This window comes from Macrobrachium rosenbergii, chromosome 25, assembly GCF_040412425.1.
Source record: "Macrobrachium rosenbergii isolate ZJJX-2024 chromosome 25, ASM4041242v1, whole genome shotgun sequence".
NCBI classification, from domain to species: Eukaryota; Metazoa; Arthropoda; class Malacostraca; order Decapoda; family Palaemonidae; genus Macrobrachium; species Macrobrachium rosenbergii.
Genome location: NC_089765.1, coordinates 448,376 through 473,307, shown reverse-complemented (window position 1 = coordinate 473,307; position 24,932 = coordinate 448,376). Strand labels below are relative to the sequence as shown.

The 24,932-nt window shown below is 44.9% G+C and overlaps 1 protein-coding gene across 1 annotated transcript in view; it reads left to right on the top strand.

The window, feature by feature from the left end:
- LOC136852267 (zinc finger protein 260-like) overlaps nucleotides 1-23,985 on the top strand; it is a 54,219-nt gene extending 30,234 nt beyond the window's left edge. The window contains exon 2 of the mRNA XM_067126737.1: nucleotides 21,666-23,985. Within this exon, the coding sequence (XP_066982838.1) occupies nucleotides 22,009-23,616 (1,608 nt within the window). The 5' untranslated portion in view covers nucleotides 21,666-22,008 and the 3' untranslated portion in view covers nucleotides 23,617-23,985. The remainder of the gene's footprint in view (nucleotides 1-21,665) is intronic.
- The last annotated feature ends 947 nt before the right edge of the window (nucleotides 23,986-24,932 follow it).

Here is a 24,932-nt window from a genome sequence, read left to right as displayed (position 1 = left end):
GATAACTTAAAATCATTCCTTCATTTATCCTCGTGGAAGCAGTGTTCCAGTTCAGGGTACTCTGTTTCAGGCTCTCGACTGCTCCCCAGGTGTTCATGCAAGTGTTCACCCATGTGTCACCTTGGGTCCATTTGCACGGGATACGAACCAGTTGTCGAGATACCTCAAGGTATCTCGACAACTGGCTCGTCCAGGCGAGCTCCCGCTCACAGTTGCTACAAGAAAAGGATCAGCTTCTCGAGTTCTGCTACAGCCTAGGGTTCGTAGTAAATCTCGAGAAGTCTGATCTCATCCCCAAGCAGAGGATATAGTACTTGGGCATGCAGATAGATACAGGTAGCAGCAAGAGTCTTTCCCTCGGACTCTCGTATCAGCAGGTTCAAAGAGCCAGCGCAGCTGTTCCTGTCTCAACGAGAGCAGCCAGCTCGACAATGGCAAGTTGTTATTGGTCACCTGTTGTCATTGGTCCCTCATGGGCGTCTTCACCTTCGTCCGAGACCCTCAGTCCTTTCCCATTCCTCTTTCAGTGCAAGTGAGACAGGATTTAGACTGGTGGATGGATGACAGGAATCTCTTAAAAGTGGGTATACCTGATACTCCCCCTCCCGGCATGCTTCTGTTCTCAGACTCATTGACCGAGGGATGGGGCGCACACCTGGAGGAGTTGCTGACTTCTGGAGTGTAGAACCAAGGTGACAAGCACCTTCACATCAACATCCTGGAACTCAAGGCAGCCTTCTTATCCCTCCACAAGCAGGGGTTCTTGTATCCCTCCCACTGCATCAGTTGACATCGCAGGTGCATGAGTGGGCAGTAGCTCACTCGATAGAGCTGTCAACCAGATACATTCCAGGCAAGAGGAATGTAGTGGCAGACGAGCTCAGCTGCCAGAATCAGGTGATAGGGACAGAGTGGTCTCTTCACTCAGACAGCACAGAGAGGTTGTTAAAGCTGTGGGGGCTTCTGGCAATCGATCTGTTCGCCACCCAGCACAACAGAAAACTTCAGGTCTTCTGCTCCATCATGCCAGACCCATGGGCTGCTACAGAGGATGCATTCCAACACCCGTGGGACAACCTCGATGTTTGCGCCTTCCCCCTGTTTTGTCTGATTCGGAAGGCGATCAGCAGGGTGCTGATCACCCCAAATCTCAGGATGGTCCTGGTGGCTCCCAAATGGCCTGCGGCCAGGTATCTCGACCTGCTAGCTCTGCTGTCCAAGGCACTGAGAGAGATTCCTCTGGCACAACCTTCTGTATCAACCACACGTGGAGCGGTATCATCAGGCAGTGCAGTCCCTGTATCTTCATGGCTGGTGGTTATCCAGCATCTCTTGTGAGCGAGAGGCCTTTCGTGCTGCGCAGCAACAGAGATGCTGGATATCTCAGGCAGTCCTCAGCAGTGGTATACCAGGGGAAATGGGCTGTCTTCTGTGGTTGATGTCATAGACAGGGTCTCTCTCCGGTCGGAGCCACTCTTCAGCGGGTTGCGGACTTCCTCGTCTCCTTCGCCAAGAGAAGCTTCTCTTCATTTCAGCTGTGAAAGGCTATAGGGTGGCACTTGGTCTAGTCTTGTGCCTAAAAGATGTAGACATCTCCTCATTGCAGATTTCACTGCTGACGAGAAGCTTCAAAAGGTCTTGTACTCCTAGGGACCTAGGCCCCTGCATGGGATGTGACTCTCATTTTGAGGAGCCTGACTCGTGCACCGTACAAGCCTTTACGAGAGTCGTCAGACAGGGATCTGACCCTCAAGACCATCTTTCTGCTTGCTCTGGCATCGGCGAAGAGAGGGTACTGTCTAAAGAGGACTCGACATCTCTGGCCTGAGTGTTGACGACTCTACGTTAGTACTGGCTCATCCAAGAAAGAAGTGTCCAAGAACACGATCAGGAGGGCGTACGCTACAGCTGGCAAAGATGACACTGGTACCTTCCTCCCGAGAGCTCACTAAGTCAGGGGCATTGGTCCAACACTAGCTTTCTGGAAGAATCTGTCGGTTCCCCAGGTACTGAAAGCGGGAGTGTTGTCTCAACAGACCATCTCTACATCATTCTGCCTAGGGGACATTTCCCACAAGTCCTCGGACACTTTTTACTTGGGACCTGTAGTGCTCAACAAGTTGTGTAGCTTACCCGGCTCCTCTAAAAGGTCAGGCCTGAAGGAAGAGAAAGAAGGATGACCAGGAAGAAGGAGGAGGAGAGGCCAGTCACTCATGCAATCACTCACTTCCACAACTGAACACCTTAGGAGAGATGCTACCTGTCCTCTCTTCCTGGTCATCCTTCTTTCTCTTCCTTCAGGCAGAGAGTGGGATTCAAACCGACACATGCTGGATTTGGCAGCCAATACAGGTAAGTATACACTTCGAGCATCCATTCTATTTTTCTATTATTAGATTTATAGAGGTAAACCCACTCCTTCCTCTAGTAAGGGGAGGAAGGAGATCCTCAAAATAAGGCAAACCCAATACTCTTATTTGTCTTACTGTTACCGATGTTTTAAGATTCATCCTAGCCTATTTTTGTACGAGGTTACGTTCCCTCACTCATTCAAAAGGCCCAGAAGTCTGGCAATTGATCTTGCAGTTCTTACACTGCATTCAATATGTCAGAGGCACTGTACTCTTCCTCGCTCTATTGACCAGGAATAGAAACCCAGGTGCGGCAAACTCCAGTCAGTTCAGAAACTCACTCAGATTTTTCCCACTAATAAGTGAGTCTTCCTTATGTACATAGTGCAGGAACAAATGACAAATTCTAAAAGTAACTTGTATTTTTCCTAACTGTACAAACCTGAGGTCCTTTACAGTTTTATGCCCACTTCATGCCACCTCATTCTGATACCTTGGCCAAAAGGCAAATTGGAATGTTTACATCTGGGCAGGCAGGACTCCAGCCTACCAAATGGTAGTTAACTGCCTAACCACCTTGTTCAGAACTTTAACAGCTGTTCCAATTTCACTGAAAGTAATTTGTAATGTAAAGGACCTCTTTGGAGTATTGAAAACCAATAAGCTTTTTACTTTATTAACTTTTATTTATGTATGTATACATTCATGCAGATTTTGGTGGGCTGGAATTAAATGTGGATACTGCCGAGGTGTAAACAGTGCATATGCAGATACAGTAATGGAGGAAATACTGTAGTATGAAATTTTCGTAGGTATACAAACCAAAACCTTATATCTCCCATTTCAGTCACCCTTCTTTGTTCATGAGGCCAAAAGAAGAAGTGCTTGGTGATGGCATGTGAGTGAGGGGAATTCCCTTACTCTTCTTAACCACCAGTTAACCCATTTCCAACTTGCACTGAAAGATACTCCTTTATAAAAGGCTTTGGTTTGTATGGCTCTGAAAAAAATTTTTATATTTCAGTAAGTGTAGCAGCACACACCTTCCAAGACTATCATCAGTGTTGCTGGTCGTAATAGCTACTCGTGTATTGTATCTGCAGTAACAGTTGGTGAAACTAATTTGAAAATTTTCATCTCTCTTGAAATTACGATTTTTTCTTCTTATTGTGTACTGCATCTGTGGACAGTATGGTGTTATGTATAACTTGATCACATATAATTAAGCATTTTATATAAGTAACTTACCAAGTAATTACATAACTATTGTTCCCTAACCTACGGCAGCTTAGAAATTCAAAATTCGCGCGGTGGAGCTGTTATCGTTAGTGTGTAGGTGACAATGTCCCGCCACCATCCGGGACTCGTGGAAACAAACCAGCAGACAGCTCAATTCGTTTTCTGCCAGCTTCCGGTTAGCATCAGAAGTCTGCACGCAGCTGCTTCTTTGCCTTTCGGCTTTGCTTTGCATGAATTTGGTGAAGTACTCAGAATTTGTTGCTTTGTGGCTTGCTGCCATTGTTGAATTGTTGTTCGAGTTAACTTTAGTTAATTAGTTAACGATGTCGGATTCCAGTTCATCTAGTATATATTCGCTTTTGTTCCGAGGGTTGTAGAACTAGGCTAACTAAGCTTTCATACAATTCTCATACAAAATGCACTAAATGTAGGGGACAAGAATGTAGTAAGGATAATACTTGCACAGAGTGTCAGGATTGGGAGGATAAGAAATGGAAAACATTGAAATCTCATCTAGACAAATCAGAAAGGGATAAGAAGAGGAAAGGAGCCATTAGGGCTAAAAGTAGGGCTAATGCAGAGTCCATTCCTTTGGAAAATGTAAGGGATGACAGAACTATCGCTCCTCCAATGCCTGTTCCAGGTTTCCATGATTCCGCTCTTAGTGTCACTGCCAACCTCGAATCTAGGTTCGATCAGAAATTTACTATATTATCTAGTACCATTATGGAAATTGGGTCAGCTATTAAATCTCTAATGGAAAAAAATGTAAGTGCTGTCAGTGCAGTGAGAAGTGATAGTGCTGTGAATATTGAGGAGGTGGCTGTCCATCCCACCAGCGCTCCTAGATGAAGGTCACTGTCCCGCTCCCCTGCACCGGGGAGAAGACATACCGAAGGTCCAAGGGAGGCTGGCGGGGTTTACCCACGGGCAGTCACCCCCCCTCTCGAGCCTGTTGTGTGCTCCCAGGCCTCGACCAAACGCCATTGGAAAGGCGTTCTTGTGCATCGACTTTCTGATTCAGAATCTTCCAGTCCGCGCAAATCTTCCAGTCCGCGCAAGAAGCCATATCGCTACTCTTCTTCTTCACGCCCACTCAAGAGACATGTGAATATTAGCGATTCTTCTCCCCTGGCTGCCAAGAGGTATAGAGAGACTAGCCCTCAACCTTCCTGCAGCTTTCAAGTCCAGCCTGATTCTCCTGCTCATCTTCGTTATTTCTTTGAAGACAGTCCTGAGCACTATAAGCGTTCTAAGTGCCCATCTTCTTCCGAGCACCAAGCGCCTGCCGACTTGCGCCAGGCTTCCATTGATGAGTGCCCGGCGACTCACACCAGAATACCGCCAATGAGCGCCAGAATTCCACCAATGAGTCCCCGGCGCCTGCCGATATATGCCAGAATTCCTCCAATGAGCACCAGGCGCCCGCCGTCTCGCGCCAGATTCAGCTCTAGAGTGCCCAGCGCCAACTCCCGAACTTTCAACGCCCACAACCGAATTCCCAGCTTCTTCTTCTGGAACCAATGCACCTTCTTCGGCTATTCTGCCTTCTTCATCGGCCCAGGAAGATTCTTTAGCCCCACTCAAGCACCAGTTAACCGAGCTTGTGGTTCTTTTGAAGAAATCTGCGTCTGCTCCAGAGTTCAAGGATAAATCATTGTCTCCTATCTCTTCGGAGGAGGAAGAGATTATTCAGGATACGGTTCCCTCTTCTTCCTACTCATCTCTCCTGCGTTTCCTCAACACATATTGAAGGATATTCTTTTAGAGTTACAGAGCAAGTCCACCTCTGACTTGTTGACTCAGTCCACTAGACGTCCTAAGGAGCCTGTGCCTTCCTCATGTAGATCATTCTCCCCTCTTCAGTCTCAACCCTTTTGTGGAGGGAGAACTAGGACCCAGCCTCGACCTAGATCAAACTTCCAACCTCCAACGAAGTCCATTAACAGGTCTTTCAAATCCACCCCCAAGAAGTGAGAAGTTAGTCCTCCGTGCCCTGGTAGGAGCCAGACTTCTACTTTTCTGGAAGGAATGGGAGAACAGAGGAGCAGACCCCTGGGTGATCTAGGTTCTCAAGGAGGGCTACTCCATTCCTTTCGTAAAGACTCCTCCCTTAACTACATCTTCAATCGCCTTGACAGTGTACTCAAAAGGTTCCACGAATTTTTTGGCCCTCTTTCAAGAAGTTGAACTCCTTCTTTCCAAAGGAGTAGTGGAAGAAGTGCTAGACCCCCACTCAGAAGGTTTCTACAATCGCCTTTTCGTGGTCCCGAAGGCCTCGGGGGGCTGGAGGCTCATTCTGGATGTAAGCGCTTTGAATGTGTTCACACTGAAGACGAAGTTTCACATGGAGACCGTTCGCTCTGTCATGTCCTCAGTATAACAGGGGGACTGGATGGTCCCCCTGGATATGCAGGATGCGTATTTTCACATTCCTGTTCATCCAGACTCACAGAAATTTCTACGCTTCGTTTTTCAGGACAGGATGGTACAGTTCTGGGCCCTATGCTTCTGCTTATCGACGGCTCCTCAAGTTTTCACACGGATCCTTGCTCCTCTGGGGAATTGGCTTCACCTTCTGGGAGTCAACATCAACTTATATCTAGACGATTGGCTTCTCCGCTCGTCGTCAAAGAAAAAGTGCGCAAAGGACTTGAGAAGAACTCTTCGCCTGACACAGGAGTTAGGCATCCTCATAAACAAAAAGAAATCCCTTCTGATTCCGTCTCAGGAGATTCCCTATTTAGGGATGATACTAAACTCTCAGACTTTTCGGGCTTTTCTGTTGCCCAAGAGAGTCAAGAACTGCCTCCAGACTGTCAGTCAGTTCCTTGCTCTTCCTTCCTGCTCGGCAGTGCAGTGGATGAGTCTTCTGGGGACCCTTGCTTCAGTAGAGCAGTTTGTAAATCTAGGCAGACTGCACATGAGACCACTTCAGTTTTTCCTCAAAGTGAATTGATGCAGAAAAACCCAACCAGACTCTTTCATCTTCCCGATTACGTTGGAAATCAAAGAGGATCTCCAGTGGTGGTCGTGCAGAGAAAGACTTCGGGAAGGGAAGTCTCTTCTCCCAGTGCACCCAGACCTTCAATTTTATTCAGATGCCTCCTACCTAGGCTGGGGCGCGCTTCTGGAAGGTCGGGAAGTCTCCGAAACATGGACTACAGAACAACAGGATGCTCACATCAACATAAAGGAACTGAGAGCAATTCACCTGGGCCTTCAGTATTTCTCGGATCTGGTTCACGGCAAGAAGATTGTAGTACACGCGGACAACACCACAGCTCTTGCATATATTCGCAGACGGGGGCACTCATTCCTTCTCCCTGTACGAGACGGCGAAGGATCCCCTTCTGTGGGTGGAAGAGAACCAAGTCTCTCTTGTCACCCGGTTCATTCAAGGGAGGATGAACATGATTGTGGATGAATTAAGCTGCCTCAAACAGGTCCTTCCAACCAAATGGACCTTAAATCCAGTAGTCTGCAACAACCTTTGGAAACCGGGGCAAACACACAGTGGATCTTTTCGCGACGTCGAGAAACCACCGTCTGCCCCTCTTTTGCTCTCCGATCCCGGATCCTCAAGCATGGAGCACGGACGCCGTGCTTTTGAATTGGACAAACTTAGATGTGTACGCCTTCCCTCCTTTCGGAATGATCAGGGAAGCAGTCAACAAGCTGTCAACGCATCAGAACACCTCCATAACCCTAGTAGCCCCATTTTGGCCGAACAAGGAATGGTTTCCAAACTTGATTCGACTCCTGGTAGACTACCCAAGACTTCTTCCACAAAAACGGTTACTGCTCAGACAACACCACTTCCTCAGATTCCACCAAGGATTATCTGCTCTGGCCCTGACAGGCTTCAGACTGTCAAGCGCCTTGTCAGAGCAAAAGGGTTTTTGAGACAAGCTGCAGAGGCAGTTGTGAAATGCAGACGAACTTCTTCTCCAAAGCTCTGCCAATCAAAATGGACGGTCTTCAGAAGGTGGTGCAGCCGCCATAACGTCTCTTCTTCTGAGACAGCTATAAGCCAAATAGCCGACTTTTTGATATTCCTAAAGTCCATCAGGAGGCTATCGACCTCTACCATCAAAGGATATAGGTCGATGCTCAGCTCAGTTTTTAAGCACAGAGGAATGGACCTCTCTTCTAATCAAGATATCACCGACCTGATCAAATCCTTCAATACGTCCAAGAAAGATAGTTCTTCCAACGTCTCTTGGAACTTAGATGTTGTACTGAAGTGGCTCTCAGGTCCTTAATTCGAACCTCTTCGTTCTGTTGCCCTCAGGAATCTCACAAAAAAAGACTCTCTTTTTAATGGCTCTCGCTACTGCCAAACGTATTAGCGAGTTACAAGCAATAAACAAGAGAATAGGCTTTGCACTAGAGGACGCAGGCTGCCCTCTTTCTCTTGGTTTCCTCGCAAAGAACGAGGACCCTTCGAAACCCTGGCCTAGGTCCTTCATCATCAAGAACCTCAGGTACTATCTTCAGTTCGCCCACTCTCCAAAAATGCCATATCCTTTTTTCTGAGAGAATTAATATTAGAAGCCCACTCTCAGATCCAGGAAGAAGCTTTTCCTCTACTTATGGTTAAGGCTCACGAAATTAGGGCAGTAGCAACTTCCCTCACTTTTAAACAATTTGTCTCTTTCTTCAATCCTACAGTCGACGTTCTGGAGATGCAAGTCCATATTCGCCTCACACTACCTCAAGGACATAGAAACTGTATTTGAAAATTTATCTTTGATAATGGTTGGGTTTTTTGGTTTTATTCTGTGGTGTAGGTGACAGTGTTTTCATTTTGTATTCTGGTCTTCACCCAGGGCAAGGGCATCTTTTAAAAACTTGTCAGCATACGGTGTACTTCCTCCGCTGCAGAGTTTCCCACTAATGTAGTGGCGACTCTTGGCTATACTACCACGTCCACTACAAGTTGAGAGAAGTGCCGACCAGAGGCAGTACCTTCCTGCAGCAGCTCTCTCAACAGGTAAGGAAACAACAAACATTTATTCAATGTTAGCGACCTTTCTAGTTAAAAACTCATTACTTTCTTAATGTTTTGGAGTAGAATATGTCCATGCTCTTTCCCACCTCCTTACAATGTGGAATCAGCTATGTAATTACTTGGTAAGTTACTTATATAAAAGTGACATTTTTATAATAAAGTAAAGTTTCATATATACTTACCAAGTAATTACATGGTCGAAGCCTGCCCTCCTCCCCTTGCATGAACATAAGAGTATAAAACGAATTGAGCTGTCTGCTGGGTTGTACGCTGGGTGAGCGGCTTCCGTTCTCAGCTACCACTCTGTTGGTCGTGAGTTCGAATCTCCGAGCGGCCAGTGAAGAACAAGAGGAATTTGTTTCTGGTGATAGAAATTCATTTCTCGCTATAATGTGGTTCGGATTCCACAATAAGCTGTAGGTCCCATTGCTAGGTAACCAATTGGTTCTTAGCCACTTAAAAATAAATCTAATCCTTCGGGCCAGCCCTAGGAGAGCTGTTAATCAGCTCAGTGGTCTGGTTAAACTAAGATATACTTACTTTGCTGGGTTGTTTCCTCGAGTCCCGGATGGTGGCGAGACGTTATCACCTACACACTGACGATAACAGCGCCACCGCGCGAATTTTGAATTTCTAAGCTGCCGTAGTTTAGGGAACCAATAGGTATGTAATTACTTGGTAAGTATATATAAAACTTTATTTTATCATAAAAATGTCATACTGCAATACGCTCCCTGAACACCTGAATTAGCCCTGGCCACCTACCAGCCCGAATTACATCCCCATAGCTTTTACCCACTAAGTGGGTAATAAACTGTCAGCGTTACCAACGCTTACAGGAAAATCTAGTCAAATGAATTACCTGAAGCACCGTTGGCAACACTGCTGCAAGTCCTGGCTGAGTGAGGCCGAGATACCCCAGTATTAATCAGCTCAGTGGTCTGGTTAAACTAAGATATACTTAACCCCAATTGCTTTTTGTTCGCCACGCTGTGTGGGTGCGTCCCACATCAGGCAAACTTTTGGTCATTTAGCCCGACCCCCATTTAAGAATTTGGACATCAGATCACGATTTGGACTGTTTTCAACGCATTTTCTCCTGGATGGATACTTTATTGATAGGATTTGGAACTTCTCTCCCAAATTTGACTTTGGGATCGGTACTTTGGACTCGTTTGGATAAGTCAAACAACACATCGCCGTCTGCTAGCGCCGATGCTTCCACTTTGTTTACATCTTCAACAACAGAGCCTTCTTCTGCTGGAGATGCTGACGCTCATCGGCCCTACACGTCCTCAAACACGGTCAACATTCTGTTTGTATTTTATGTAGGAAGATATGGTGTCATGGAGAACTGCAAACCTCGTCTAATTTAGGAAGTATTCAGGAAAAGTAGTTGAACGTGGTCTTCTTTGGGTTCAGGTTTGGTTGGGGTCACTTATGTTTAGGTCTCTCATTTAGATCAATCGTTGGTTTTATTTCCTGCTTCGTGCTCTGTGCAACAAAGGTTTTCAGATCCGTGGAGGGTCATTCAGATTTGGTTTCTGATGTATTTGGTTTTGAATTTTTGTTTTCCTTGAATACTCCTTCGAAGGTTCCTTTTCCTTTGGGGGTTTTAAAATTTCTTTCGTCTTGTGATGGTGGTAATTCTGGCGATTGAGTTTTTCCAATATTCATGATCATGTCTTAAAGAATTTTCTGATTTGATAATGTCTATCAAGATTATCAGGGGTGGTGGGGGGAACAGAACCAGTCTATTTTCTTTGAAATCTATGGCCTCTTCGGCTGCTACAGAATTTCCCGTTTTTCCCCTTTTTCTTCTAAGCCTTCTTCCATTGCCCTTCTCAATCTTCTTTTCGGTCCGCTCTTCGGAGGGCTCTCGGGGTCTTTGTTGCACATCCTGTTTTCTTGGCTTTTAACTCAGCAGAGCAAGGCTTTCTTGCTTCAACCCTGTATATTAGAGCTCAGCAGCCCCCCTCTCTCTCTTCGGGGTTAAGGGAAGGGGTACTTTTTACGGATCCATCGTCTTATCACCTTTTGCAAATCCGGTAGTTTCTCAGGCATCTGGTCTAGTTGCTTCTCAGGTGTTTGCGGAGGCGTCAGCAACTCCTTATTTCATTCTTTACGGGTTCCTAACTGTAATGTATCCTCCGCGATTCTTGCGGATGCTACGGCAGTTGGTGATTCGCCTGCGCCAGCATTCAGTGTATCAGCACCGATAGCTTCCTAACTGTAATGTATCCTCCGTGATTCTTGCGGATGCTACGGCAGTCGGCGATTCGCCTGCGCCAGCGTTCAGTGTATCAGCACTGATAGTTTCCACAGCCTTTCCATTCTCCAGGATAGTTGGTAACTACCTTCTTCTGTTACCTTTGGTTCGGTACCATGTAACTTCCCCTTCAATACTCCTTTGAGTTTCGGTCCGGATGGGACCTTCTCCATCTGTCCAACGTCGGCGTTGGGCGCTCCGGTGGAACTTTCCGGCAGGTTTTCTCTGTCCCTCCGTCTAGGCATCCATGTTGGTTCGGGGTTGATTCCGGGTCTTCAGTTCCGGATTCCCATTCTCATGCGGTTTTGATACATCCAGATTTGAGTGGTTCGGGTGTTGCTGCCTCTTCGCTCTCAGGCGTGGGCGTGGTCCGCCCAGGTGTTGCGTCATCCCTGTTGGGTGGTGTGGGGTTTGCGCAACCTATACTTTGGCGCCTCCAGTATGTTCGCGATTGATACGTCAGGTGTCCTTCTCACGCACCCAGGTGTAGCAAGTCCCGGGTTTTCGAGTTCAGCGTTTGCTAGGGATCGGCCTGCCTCTTTCCTGTTCCGGCTTGGTCGGACCAGTCCGACAATCCTCCGGCTTAGTTGGACCAGTCCGAAATCCTCTGGCTCAGTCGAACCAGTCTGACAAGGATTGTTCATTTGAAGAAGAGGATCTGGTACCGGATATTAGTTCTCCTTCAGCCAATGAGAATGAGTATAAGCGGATGGTAGACTTCCTCACTTATCCTCAATCCAAGGTTCGGAGGAGCCTCAGGTTCCTTTGTCAATTGCAGTTTCATCAAGCAACGATGTTCGAGTCGCTATATGCGACAGAACCGGTAGTTGCTCAAACAAGATGATTCTCCCTCCGGTCCGGTACTGCCTGAAATCTCATCACTTCGGTGTCAATAAGGCTGGCATACCAGGTTATCATGTCGCCTGACTGTACAACATTCTTTGGCAGAGGAGGAGGGGCTTCTTTTGAAGCTTCCGCCTCACGGGCGCCTTTTGCGCTCTGGAACAGTCTTTTAGGGAGGAGGATATCTCCTCCATGGTCTATTTCGTGTAGCCGTCGTCAGCAGTAGCGTCACAGCAAGCTATGATTAGTGTGGCCGCTCTGGGTTCAAGGGATGTGGCCAGTATAACGAACTTATTGCTTCTAACTTATGTCTCCAGTGTCGGCAATTATGCATCGTTGAAGTGGAGGTAGAGGGTCCCTGTCTAACAGGGAACAGCCAGTACCCACTTGAAGAAGCCTCTTAGGGAGAATCTCTCTCTCTCTCTCTCTCTCTCTCTCTCTCTCTCTCTCTCTCTCTCTCTCTCCAGGGGTGTCTCCGCATGCTTTCTCTTCAGGTATGTCTCAGGAATCGCTGGGTCTTCCACATCGAGAATGCAGGTAGAATCTGGAACAATTCTCGCATGTCGGATCATCTGTGATTGTCAGAAGCGCATCTGACATCCGGAAGGTCTATAGTCTCCCCTCTTCCCGACGTTCATCTGTACTCAGATGCCTCATATCAAGGTTGGGGAGCAACCTTGGAGGAACCCAGGCTTTGGGCCTCTGGAGGGATCGGGAACGAGAGGAGTCATAACCTTCAGGAACCTCAGGGCTGTAAAGGAAGCCCTCAGGTGTTTCTCAGTCCTAGTGTGCAACACAGTAGTGGGTCTGCTTTGCGACATCGTAACTGCCGTGTCGTATCTGAGAACTCGGGGGGGAACAAGATCATTAGAACTTAGAGGTGTATACTTTCCGCCATTCGATCTCATTCATCAGGTAATCAGGAATTGCGATAGTGTCAAGACGTCTATGACTCTAGCTCCTTGCTGGCTCTAACGCCCTCGGTTCCGGAATTCCTAATGCTCCTTACAGAAGTTCCGATGTTCCTCCTCATGCAGAAGATCTTTTAGACAACTGCATTTTCACTATTATCATCCAAACTCTTACCTGATGAACCTAGTTGTGGGTGACTGCCGAACGAACAGCTAGACAGTCCAGACACTCTAAAGCTATGTCTAGACAGTGTTTCTTTCAGCTTGAGAAGTCAACCCATAAGCTTTACCAGGTCAACTTGAAATGGGGAAGTCTGTGTCGTAAGGAAGGTCATTCCATCTTTAGGCCTGCCATAACCGAAATAGCTGGTATTCTTTTATTACTTCGGAAAGTAAAGATTCTTCCATTTTCTGCTATTGCTGGCTACCGCTCAGCACTTTGCAGTACATTTTTGTATCTTCCCGAAAATTTCTAATAGTAAGATCTTCTTTGACTTGTTACGTTCCCCTGGGCTCTCTCGTGAGATTTGTCGGAAGTTCTAATATTAAGATAATTGGTTAGGTGTTTTATTTCTTTCTTTCAGCTTTAGCTGCAGATAAAAAAATGGGTGAGCTTCGGGAAGTTTCCTAGGTGAGAAATGATAAGTATTTCTCTTCTTCCGGAAGTCGTGGCCGGGGCTAAAACTCTGCTTCGTTCGTTTAAGGGTCTTTATCTGCAAGTGTTCGGTTCCGGCATCAGCGGGGCTGTCTTTATATCCGATGCGAATATTTATCAAAGGTTGATAAACTCTGTCCGCTTCTGTGTACACTTCTTGTCTCACCACGGAATCTTTCCCGTCCGCTGTCAAGGATGCGATTAGTTACTTTTGGAGAAAGGGTTCCTGGTTCCTGGTTCATAAGCGCTCACTACACGAACACAGTTGCGGGTACACTTCACGATTCTCATGTGGTGCGAGCTTTATGCCCTTGAACGCAATTTAATTTGGCATGACATTATATTTAGTATTTAACAGTTTTTTTTTTCATTACCGCACAGTATTTGGAGTAGGCCTATGTTCACTTCATCTTCCTTTCTAAGGAATGGTTCAGAGCTTTCTATTCTGGAAGTAGTTTACTTGCGAGTCTTTGTTTTCTTCCTTTACTTACGAGACGTTCAATTCGCCCCACCGTGTATAGTGGCGAATTCTCCTATCTGGTCTGCGTTCAATTAGCTGAGGTGGTATTCTCTTAGTGCGAAGACTCGGAAGGTTATTCACTTAGTCCATGTTTAACGGCGAAGTCTATTATCTAGGGTGCGCTCATTTAGCTAAGGTAGTATTCACGTAGTGCGGTGATTATTAGGTTAACTAGATAGAGAAATTCCTTCTAGGCTTTAGAATCTTAAGCAATAGTGATAGTATAATCACATGAATGTAAGTTTAGTACATCTTAAGTATCCTAGTCTTTGATAGTTTCCCTACAAGAGTCCAAAGAGGTGCTCTCGTAGGCTAGCCTAGGTTGTTTCATCGACACTGGGATACTTCTGCGCTCGTCAGCCTTTGCCGCAACCTGCAGGGCGGAGGGTCATCGGCTCGGCACACTGCCTCATTCCCTCCTTAATGGGTAGGCTCTGAATAGTCACTTGGGAGATGCATCGTTCTCCTTTTTACATGAAAGTTATTCCCTTAGTCCATATGTAGCCGCTAACCCTTCTGTCGTGGGTGCGTTCATTTAGCTAAGGGGGTACTCTCTCAGTGCGGAGGTTCTTAGAGGCGGCCACCTGGAACTCGGTGTCGGTTTTCACGACTTTCTCCCTAAAAGATGTTCAGTTTTCTTCGAAGAAGAATTTCTTGCTTGGTCCCTTTGCGACGACCAACTCGATCTTATAATTACGTAGTAATGTCAAGGGTGGGGGGAACTCTAGGTAATGAATGTAGTCTGAGGAAATTTGGAATTTTGGATTCTCTGTTAGTCGGGGTTCATAGTGAGAATATTAAGTTTGACGTTAGTGCTGTGAAGATAGGCAGATCCAGTGGACAGGTTTGGTTTCTTCAACCTCTTCTGCGCAGACATCGGCGGCAACAGACGGCGAAGAACTCGAAGACCTGCACACTCAACTTCTCCTCCATACATGAGAGGCTACAATAGCCACATGGGAGGTTCTTCGTACCCCTCCATACATGAGAGTGCTTTGATTAGCCACATGGGAGGTTCATCGTACCCCTCCATACATGAGAGTGCTTTGATTAGCCACACGGGAGGTTCGTCGTTCTCCACTAATCATGGGAGGCTGTGATTAGCCACATGGTAGGTTGGTTTTTATTTTTTTTGCTACTCTCTATCCATGAGGAGGTTTGAATAATACATGAGAGGTAGCTCGACTCAGACCCTCCATAAATGAGAGTGCTTTGATTAGCCACATGGGAGGTTCATCGTTTTCCACTAATCATGGGAGGCTGTGATTAGCCACATGGTAGGTTGGTTTTAATTTTGCTACTCTCTATCCATGAGGAGGTTTGAATACCACATGAGAGGTAGCTCGACTTAGACAGTACCTAGACATGAGACTGACGTCGGGGGTACTCTCTCTACAGACATTCTCACCTGCCGAGTGGGGTAACCAGGTGAGGATACATTCATTTATACAGAGTAGGCGAATAATGAGTTACCTGCTTTCCCTGTTGGCAGGTTGGGCTGAATTAGATTGATCCCACCTTCACTAAATTTTGTTAATCGAGCTAATTCAGGTGTTGAGGGAGTGTATTGTAATATGAAGTTTTCATAATAAAACTAATATTGTAATACTTACCTGAACACCTGAATGATTCCCACCCTCCTCCCCACTTCAATTTGAATAGTGGATAACGCAATTGGGGTATCTCGGCCTCACTCGGCTGGGACTTGCAGCAGTGTTGCCAACGGTATTTCAGATAACTCATTTGACTAGATTTTCCTGTAAGCCTTGGTAACGTTGACAGTTTATTACCCACTTAGTGGGTAAAAGCTATGGGGATGTAGTTCGGGCTGGTAGGTGGCCAGGGCTAATTCAGGTGTTCAGGTAAGTATTACAATATTAGTTTTATTATGAAAACTTCATTTTACTGTATACTGTACCCTTCATGCTGTTATCCCACAAAATTCTTATGCTGGTCTCTTGCATTTTGTATTCTTGGCCTTTGATTTGTTAATAAGGATATGTTCATAAGTAATACAGTAATGTTAAGCTGAGAAGGTTTACAGATGTGAGAGGGAGGGAGTCAATATTAACTAATAGTCTGTTGTTGCATTGTTGCCTCAGGAATGTTTTGATGCTGTGTCTAGACATCATTTAGTTAATTTTTGTACATTAATAATTTTTATATAAGTGACGTACCCAGCAATTACAGTTATTAGTTTTCCACATACGGCAGCATAATTTCAAATTTCACAGGTAGTGCTTTGATTGCTCAGTGTAGGTGCACAGTACCTTCCACCCCCTAACGGCAATACCAGGAACGACTTATCTAACCATCTCATTCTGTTTTCTGCCGTACTCGACTAAACATCGAGTGCTTACAGCTGCTTATTCTTATTTTCCAGTTATATCACTGGGTTTCGGTATTACTGTACAGTATTACAGAACCACCAGAATGCTTATTTCACAGCCTTTGAGCAGAGATCTTTTAGGATGATTCTTGTCTTTTTTTTATTATTACCTTGATTTAGATTCATTAACAAGCCGGTAATAGTTTGGTCTTAAAAGTAATTCTCGAATGTTACACCATTCCTTTAGGCCAAAACATTTACATTTATGTTTTGCTTACCCGGCTTAGGCTACGTGCAAGTCGCTGGTAAATAATTGCCTTAAAAGTTATTCTTGAATGTTACACCATTCCATTAGGCCAAAAACTTTTGCATTCATGATTTATTTACCCGGCATAGGCTGCGCCCAGCTACTGGTAAGTGATTGTCTTAATAGCAGTTCTTGGATGTTACGTCATTCTGTTAGGCCAAACTTTTGCTTTTAGGATTTGTTTACCAGCCATTGGCTATTCGCAACCCACTGGTAAGTAATTACCTTTAAAGTATTTCTTGAATGTTACGCCATTCCTTTAGGCCAAACATTTGCGAATTATTTTTTGTTTATTGGCCCTAGACATCTTGCAAGGCTCTGGTAAATTACTTTAAAGTAATTCTTAAATGTTACACCATTCCTTTAGGCCAAAACGTTTGTAGTTTGTTTCATTTACCGGTCCTGGTATTGGCTACCGGTTCTTGCTTCGGCACTACTGTGGAACGTTACAGAGAAGGTTCAGTTGGCCCCGGCGTATGGAGGTGTTTTTCCTGGTATCACGCAATTGTGAACATTCCACATCTTTAGCTCCTAGCCTCCAGTGCTGGCCATTTGCATCCACTAGTTGTGGGCATAATCGATTACTGGATTTGATCACTAATTAGAGAATAAAAACATTGTTCTACAATATTAGAGTCGGATTTGCTGTAATACTATAATGCTAAAACTGCTTTTTGATACTTTAATGCTAAGATTATTTTTTTTTATATTTGTCATTTATTTTAGGAGATACACATACATTTGTTATCTTAAAATGCACACATGTCTGAACATATAAAATGCTAATGTTATTCATACATTTTGTTTGTGTTTTTATGCTCAGATACCAGAAATTGCTATAAAGATATGAAAAAGTAGCTAGTAATCGATTATTTTTCATGAAAGTAGTCAGTAACCCCAATTACCAAAAATCAGTAAAACGCCCACCACTAGCCTCCACCCACCTCCTGTTTCCTCCCACCACTGCACACACAGGAGCGACCACCATCTACCTCCACGTGCCTCCTGCCTCCACCCACCTCCTACCTCCACACACCACCTACCTCCTCCCACCTCCCAGGCCCAGCTCAGAGCACAGCACCCAGCGCCAGCTCATGTCCACCTGGCACCAATTCTCTCTTGCTACTACCCCTCCTTTATTATCCACTTGCTCCTGCACCTGACTCCCTCACTTCCTTCCCATGCCTTTGACAGCCAGCCTTATATTTCGATTATCATGAATTTAACCATTATAACAGTAAAGTGTTGTGCAGTGGAGGTGGTGGCTACTCGTCCCCCAATGCTCCTAGACCAAGGTCTTGTCTCGCTCTCCCTCACTGGTGATAAGAGATGCTGGAGGTCCAAGGGAGGTAAGGGGGTTTATGTACGGGTAATCGCCCCCCTCAGTCGAGCCTGTCGCCGGTCCCGGGTATTGACAGACAGCCACTGGAAAGGCGTCTTACTGGATGTGTAGTGGAGGAGGTGGCTATCTGGTCCCTCAGATCTCCTTGACCTAAAGTCACTGTCCTGCTCCCCCGCACTGGGGAGAAGATATACAGTACTGGGAGTCTGAGGGTGTTGCCCACGATAGTTGCCCCCCTCAGTCAAACCTGTAGTCTATACCAAGGTGTCGGCAGACAGCCACTGGAAAGGCATCTTGATGGAGGTGTAGTGCTAGTCAGCCATTGGAAAAGCATCTTGATGGAGGTGTAGTGTTAGTCAACCACTGGAAAGGCGTCTTGATGGAGATGTCTGAAGAGACAGGTTATAAGGAGGTGTTCTTACTCTTGGAAACAACTGTTTTCTTCTTTCAAAAAGCCCATGAGCTCCTCAAGTTGACGCTTAATCAGGGATAAAGCAGAGTCTTCCAGAGCCAGTGAGGAAGAAAGAGGCGCCGAGCGCTCAGATGTTTGTGCCGAATGTCACATAGTTGGCGCCGAGCGGGCGGGTACACAAGTCTGAAGCAGCGAAGCGGGCGCCAAGCAAGCCAAAGAGAGCACTTGGCAGAAGGAGGAGGGCGCTTACTCGAAGCTTCTTGTCCTTGGAGACCAAAATTATGCACTCACAGATCATCTTCACTTCTTTCTCAGAACACAACCATCATTGCAGAGCCCTCTGTTTTGGTTTTCAGCCTCAACTCTCGGGATTTTCGAGCTTCTTTCCGTCTGCCAAGAAAGTTTTCAGACAGTACACAAGTTTCTTTAGCTAGGAAACTTAGTTGATGTACTTCTGGGGACTTCATATAAGAGTCTTATTTTTTCATACAGTTCAGAGGCTTCCAGTGCAGACAAGCACTGTAATGTGTTTTTGTTTCATCACGCAGAGAATGGCAGTTACATTTGCCATTCTCTGCTTCCTGTCAAGAGGTAGGGAGGCTAGCTTCATCAGCTTCATCTCTCACCCTTCCTACATTTTTGCTGTGGTTCCCTGTGTCACACCAGCGCCTGGATTCAACTTCCAGTCTCCTGGCACCAACCAGCTAGCACTGGGCGCTGATTCCCGAATGCCCATCCCCCTCTTCCAGAGCACTTGGAATCATTGGTGCTTGGCTTCCACCGTTGAGCGCCTAACACTCGCACACAGGCTAATTTTTCCTTTATTAGAGGAATGTGTTTGACCAACAGAGTTGGTAACAGCCTGTTTTTGGACTAGGCCTCTATTTTTTTGTTGTGCCTAGATTTTGGTGGATTATGGAATTTGCTGCCCTTTTTTAAGTTTGCCAGATATAAGTTCTGTTCCAAATACAGCTCCGCATGTGCTTCAGGCTGTATGAGGTACTGTCAGTCCACATGGGCTGCAGAGTCGACAGCGAGTCCGCACTTTGTCTGCAGTTCACGCCATGATCCTCCAACTACACAAGAACTTTGGTGGGCATATCAATCAAATGCAGTCATATTGCGCCGTCAAAAGAGCGTCCTTCCTTCCGAGTGGGCCTTCGATCCCATGGTCTCTCGGGATCTGTGGAGTCTATGGGGTGAGACAACTTTGGTCCTGTCTGTCACTGCAAGGACCCTTTGCCTCCTCCCTTGGATTCTCCAGTCCCAAACTCTCTAGTCTGGGCAACAGTTGCCATATACAGACTGATCCTTCTTTGTTCTCCTTGCCTTATTAATTCTTATGGTTCAGGTTCATTGTAACGTTATGAGGACCCTCATAACCCATTCTGTCCTATGTAGAATGACTCCCAAATCTGCAACAGTTGTTAGTGAACCCTCCAGGTTCCTTCCCCAACCGTTTCTCCTCTGTCAACCTCCCTCAAGAGATACCACCGAAGATGGTCCGCTCTTGCCCTGACAGGCTTCAGGTGATCCAGAGGTTTGTCAGTCGAAAAACTTGAGACGTGTCACAAAGACTATGGCATGCAAATGTCAACCTTTTAGCTTCATCTACTAGAATAAGGGTCAATTTTCCATAACTTTTACCTCAGACACTTCATCTCCCCTTTTGAGACATCTGTGACCCAATGGCAGTTTGCCTTTTTTCTGAGGAGGTCTAGGTTCTCTAGTACTCCTCCATTCACGAGTATAGAGCTATGCTTAACTCAGGTTTAATCACAGGGACCTAGATTTATTCCGAATCTTCATCCCTCCTCAAGTCCTTTACCCATCCAAGCAAGGAAGAAATTGACTTGTATTATTTGTTACCCTTGGGTATTTTAGCCAAATTCAAGGTCCCATCCAAGACCTGGATCCGTTCTTTCTCCTTTTAGATCATTACGGACTCCCTAGACTTCCAGGAGTACCCAACATCTCATTATCTGACTCGCCTGGCACCCAGTTCCTCTGGCGCCAGCTGCCAACTCATGATCCGAGTGTCTGCCAGCTTCCAATCTTGTAACTTACCTGGCACCCAGCTCCTCTAGCGCGAGCTGATGCTCCGAGTGTCCGCCAGCTCCCAACCCCCGAGCTCGCCTGGCACCCAGCTCGTCTGGTTCCAACTCCTGCTTCATGCGCCCAGTAGCACTCCCCAGCTCTGAAGCAGTATTGAGAGCTCTCTGTCCAGTTGGAGTTTTTTCAGAAACTCCTTGCGCTAAACCAGGAATCAGAGGACCTTCCATCACCTAGGGAGTTATGGCAAGAACCCGTCTCTTCCTCTGTCTAAACGTGTTGTCCTCCATCATTTTTGGAGTGCATTTTGCCTGCTTTTGAAGCAAAGCTAAGGACGTCAGAACAGCCTCTACCTCCTTAGTTTTCAGATGCTATATGCTCTTCATGTCCATTCTACTATCGACCTACTGGAAGTGTAAGCGATCTTTGCTTCTCACTATTTTTATGAAAGCTTAAACAGCGTCAAAATTTTCCAGTACCTTGAGACCATATTTAGTGACTGGCATGGCATTGCGGAAGGGAGCCAGGATGTTCTCCTGCTATCTCTTCACCTTTTCAGTAAGGTGCTGAGTTTAGAGAGCCAGGGGGTACAATGTACCTGGAGCACCCACCATTCTCAGTGGATGGGTTGTGGTTTTATTCCAGTGGAGATGTCAGTGTCATCTGGTTGTTTTTGGTGCTGCGCCCAGGGTCAAGGGCAGGCACCTATCATGCTTTGCTAGCCATTGGAGCACTTCCCTAGCTGCAAAGTTCCCCTTAAGTAGGAGACAATCCTTGGCTATACTGCCCAGCCACTACAAGTTAAAATGAGCACCAACCAGAGGCAGTATCCACCTGCAGTAGCTCTCTTAACTGATAGGAAACGACAAGCATTGTTTTCAATGCTAACAACTTTTCTATTTCAAATTCATTACATGACTTAATGTTTTGGAGTAGAATATGTCCATGATCCCACTTCCTATCAATGTGGAATCAGCTATGTAATTACTGGGTAAGTCACTTATATAAAAATGACTTTTTATAATAAAGTTTTATATATACTTACCTTGTAATTACATGATCGGAGCCCTCCCTCCCCCCTCTGATGGACATCAGACATAAAACAGAATGAGGTGGTTAGCTAAGTCATTCCTAGTATTGCCATTAGGGGGAGGTACTGTGCACCTACACTGAGCGGTCAAAGCCCTATCCGTGAAATTTGAATTTAGGCTGCCATACGTGGAAAACTAATAGCTATGTAGTTACTGGGTAAGTATATATAAAAATATTTTATTATAAAAATGTCATGTTTGGATAGTACTGTCAAATGCACACCTTGTTAATTGGCCTGAGACGTTTTTAGGAACCTGAATTAAATTTATTATGCTTCTTCAGTTCTGGCATTATGTTTCCTAACTCTGTCTTGCTTGCTTTGATTTCAGATTCTCCCTCAGAAGAACCTTCCTTCCTTCGTCAGTTTTGAGAAGCATCAAGATTTTGGGAATGCTTGTGTGTTTGATGGTACTACATGTAACATTACCAATAGCTCTTAAAGTGTACAGTAAATTATTGTACTCCTACTTTACAAATCACAACAACAATAAAAATCTGTTCTGAATATTAGATTCATACATCAGGAATGAAATCTGGTTGTAGTCCTTCAAGATATTGTAGTATTTAATTTATAACAGATTTATTGGATAATATTTTTGGAAACAATTTTGCATTAAAAGTTGTCAATTGAACACATTCTCATTACAGAACAGGGCAGGACAAAAGGCTAAAATGGATCCAGAAAATTCTTTAGAATTACCTTTGAAAAGTGAAACTGAAGGTGCATTATCACACCCTTCCATAAATCAAGAAAACAGCAACATGGCTGCCTATAGTGAAACCAGTGCTGGTAACTTGTTGTCTGTGGATCCACTGATGGATATCAAGGCAGAGCCAGAAGTATGCTTTGAGTCTAATGAAGGTGATAAATCTTCATATAAAAGGAATTCAGCACTGACTGAAAAAGGTTCACCAACTGTAGCATATTGGGAAAAAAATTTTTTGAATGTTGAAGGACACATGCCAAGAATGAATCCAGAACATTCTTTAGAATTTCCTTTGAAAAGTGAAAGTGAAGGTGCATTATCACACCCTTCCATAAATGAAGAAAACAGCAACATGGCTGCCTTTAGTGAAACCAGTAATAGTGACTTTTCGTCTCTGGATCTATTGATGGACATCAAAATAGAGCCAGAGGTATTCTGTGAGTCTAATGAAGATGATGAATATTCATATGAAATGAATTCAGTAGTGAATGAAAAAGATCCACCAACTTTCAAAAAGGAATTAAAACAAGAGAGAAGGAATAGTCACAATAGAGAGAAGCCATTCAGATCCACTGACTGTGAGAAAGCATTTTACAAGAAAATTAATTTTACAAGTCATATCACAAATCCTACCAGAGAGAAAACATTCATATGCAATGAATGTGGGAAAGCATTTTCCAGGAAAGGAGATCTTAAAGTTCATATGAGAAATCATACTGGAGAGAAGCCATTCATGTGCAAGGAATGTGGGAAGGCATTTTCCAGGAAAGATCATCTTACATTTCATATGGGAACGCATTCTGGAGAGAAGCTATTCATGTGCAAGGAATGTGGGAAAGCATTTTCCTGGAAAGTAAGTCTTACAGCTCATATGAGAATACACACTGGAGAGAAGCCATTAATGTGCAAGAAATGTGGGAAAACATTTTCCAAGAAACCAGCTCTTACAGATCATATGAGAATGCATAATGAAGAGAAGCCATTCATGTGCAAGGAATGTGGGAAAGCATTTTCCCGGAAACAAAATCTTACAGATCATATGAGAAGCCATACTGGAGAGAAGCCATATATGTGCAAGGAATGTGGGAAAGCATTTTCCTGGAAACCAGGTCTTATAGTTCATATGAGAAATCATACTGGAGAGAAGCCATTTATATGCAAGGAATGTGGGAAAGCATTTTCCCAGAAACAAAATCTTACAGTTCACATGAGATTTCATACTGGAGAGAAGCCATTCAAATGCAAGGAATGTGGGAAAGCATTTTCCCGGAAACAAAATCTTACAGATCATATGAGAAATCATACTGGAGAGAGAGCATTTATGTGCAAGGAATGTGGGAAAGCATTTTCTAGGAAATCAGATCTTACATTACATATGAGAGTGCATACTGGAGAGAAGCCATTCAAATGCAATGAATGTGGGAGAGCATTTTCTCAGAAACCATATCTTACAGTTCATATGAGATTGCATACTGGAGAGAAGCCATTTATGTGCAAGGAATGTGGGAAAGCATTTTCCCAGAAACCTAGTCTTACATATCATATGAAGATTCATACTGGAGAGACCCCATAGGGGGTTAGTGCCATCAGTGCACCTCATGTGATGCAATTTAGGCATTACTTAAGTTTTTGCAACATCCATTCTGCCCCTAACTGCAAACCCTTCCATTCCTTTTACTGCACCTCCATTCTTTTTCTCTTTCTTCCATTGTATTTTCCACCTTACTGTCATTTCCGTTTCAGAGCTGAATAACTTCTTAGGTCCCATCGCTTGGCCTTTGGCCTGAATTTATATTTTATTCTATACAGGAGAGAAGCCATTCATGTGCAAGGAATGCTGGGAAGCATTTTTTGGTTAAATTACCCTTACAAGCAATATAAGATTTCATATTGCAATACACTCCCTGAACACCTGAATTAGCCATGGTCACCTACCAGCCTGAACTACATCCCCATGGGTAATTAACTGTCAGCGTTACCAACGCTTACAGGAAAATCTTGTCAAATGAGTTACCTGAAGTACCGTTGGCAACACTGCTGCAAGTCCCGGCCGAGTGAGGCCGAGATCCCCAATTGCTTTTCATTTGCCATGCTGTGTGGATGTGTCCCGCATCAGGCGAACTTTTGGTCATTTAGCCTGACCCTCATTTAAGAATTTGGACATAAATCACGATTTGGACTGTTTTCAACGCATTTTCTCCTGGATGGATACTTTATTGATGGGATTTGGAACTTCTCTCCCGATTTTGACTTTAGGATCGGTACTTTGGACTGAATTGGGTAAGTCAAACAAGAAGACGTTGCCGTCTGCTAGCGCCGATACTTCAACTTCGTTTACATCTTTGACGACAGAGCCTTCTTCTGCTGGAGATGCTGACGCTCATCGGCCCTACACGTCCTGCAAGTGTAGGATGTGTACCCTCAAACACGATCGACATTCTGTTTGTATTTTATGTAGGAAGATGCAGTTTAGTATCGGTCAGATAGGCGGCGAGTTGTGGTCGGTAGATCAGATGGAAGACTTATTCAAAAAGTTAGAAGACAAGTTACTAGCTGATTATGTCTAGTCGATTTTTCTAGCTTTATGACTAAATTAACGGAAACTAGAGATAAGGATAGTAGTAACAGTGTTGTAGATACTAATCATTCTTTTTGATAGCGTAGTCGCTGTTTCGTCCTCAAGGAGTTACCTTCCATGGTCTACCAGAGCTCCATGGTGACCAAACTAATATCAAAGAATTCTCTTCTAGTTGGTCTTTTGGCCAGGTATTGTGTCGTAATGATTAACATTATAACACATGATGGTGTATATAATGGACTCAAAGATAAGAGGGCACTTTCCCTTATCTTCAGCGTAAGCTGAACCCAGTTTTTCCAACATCAGATAAC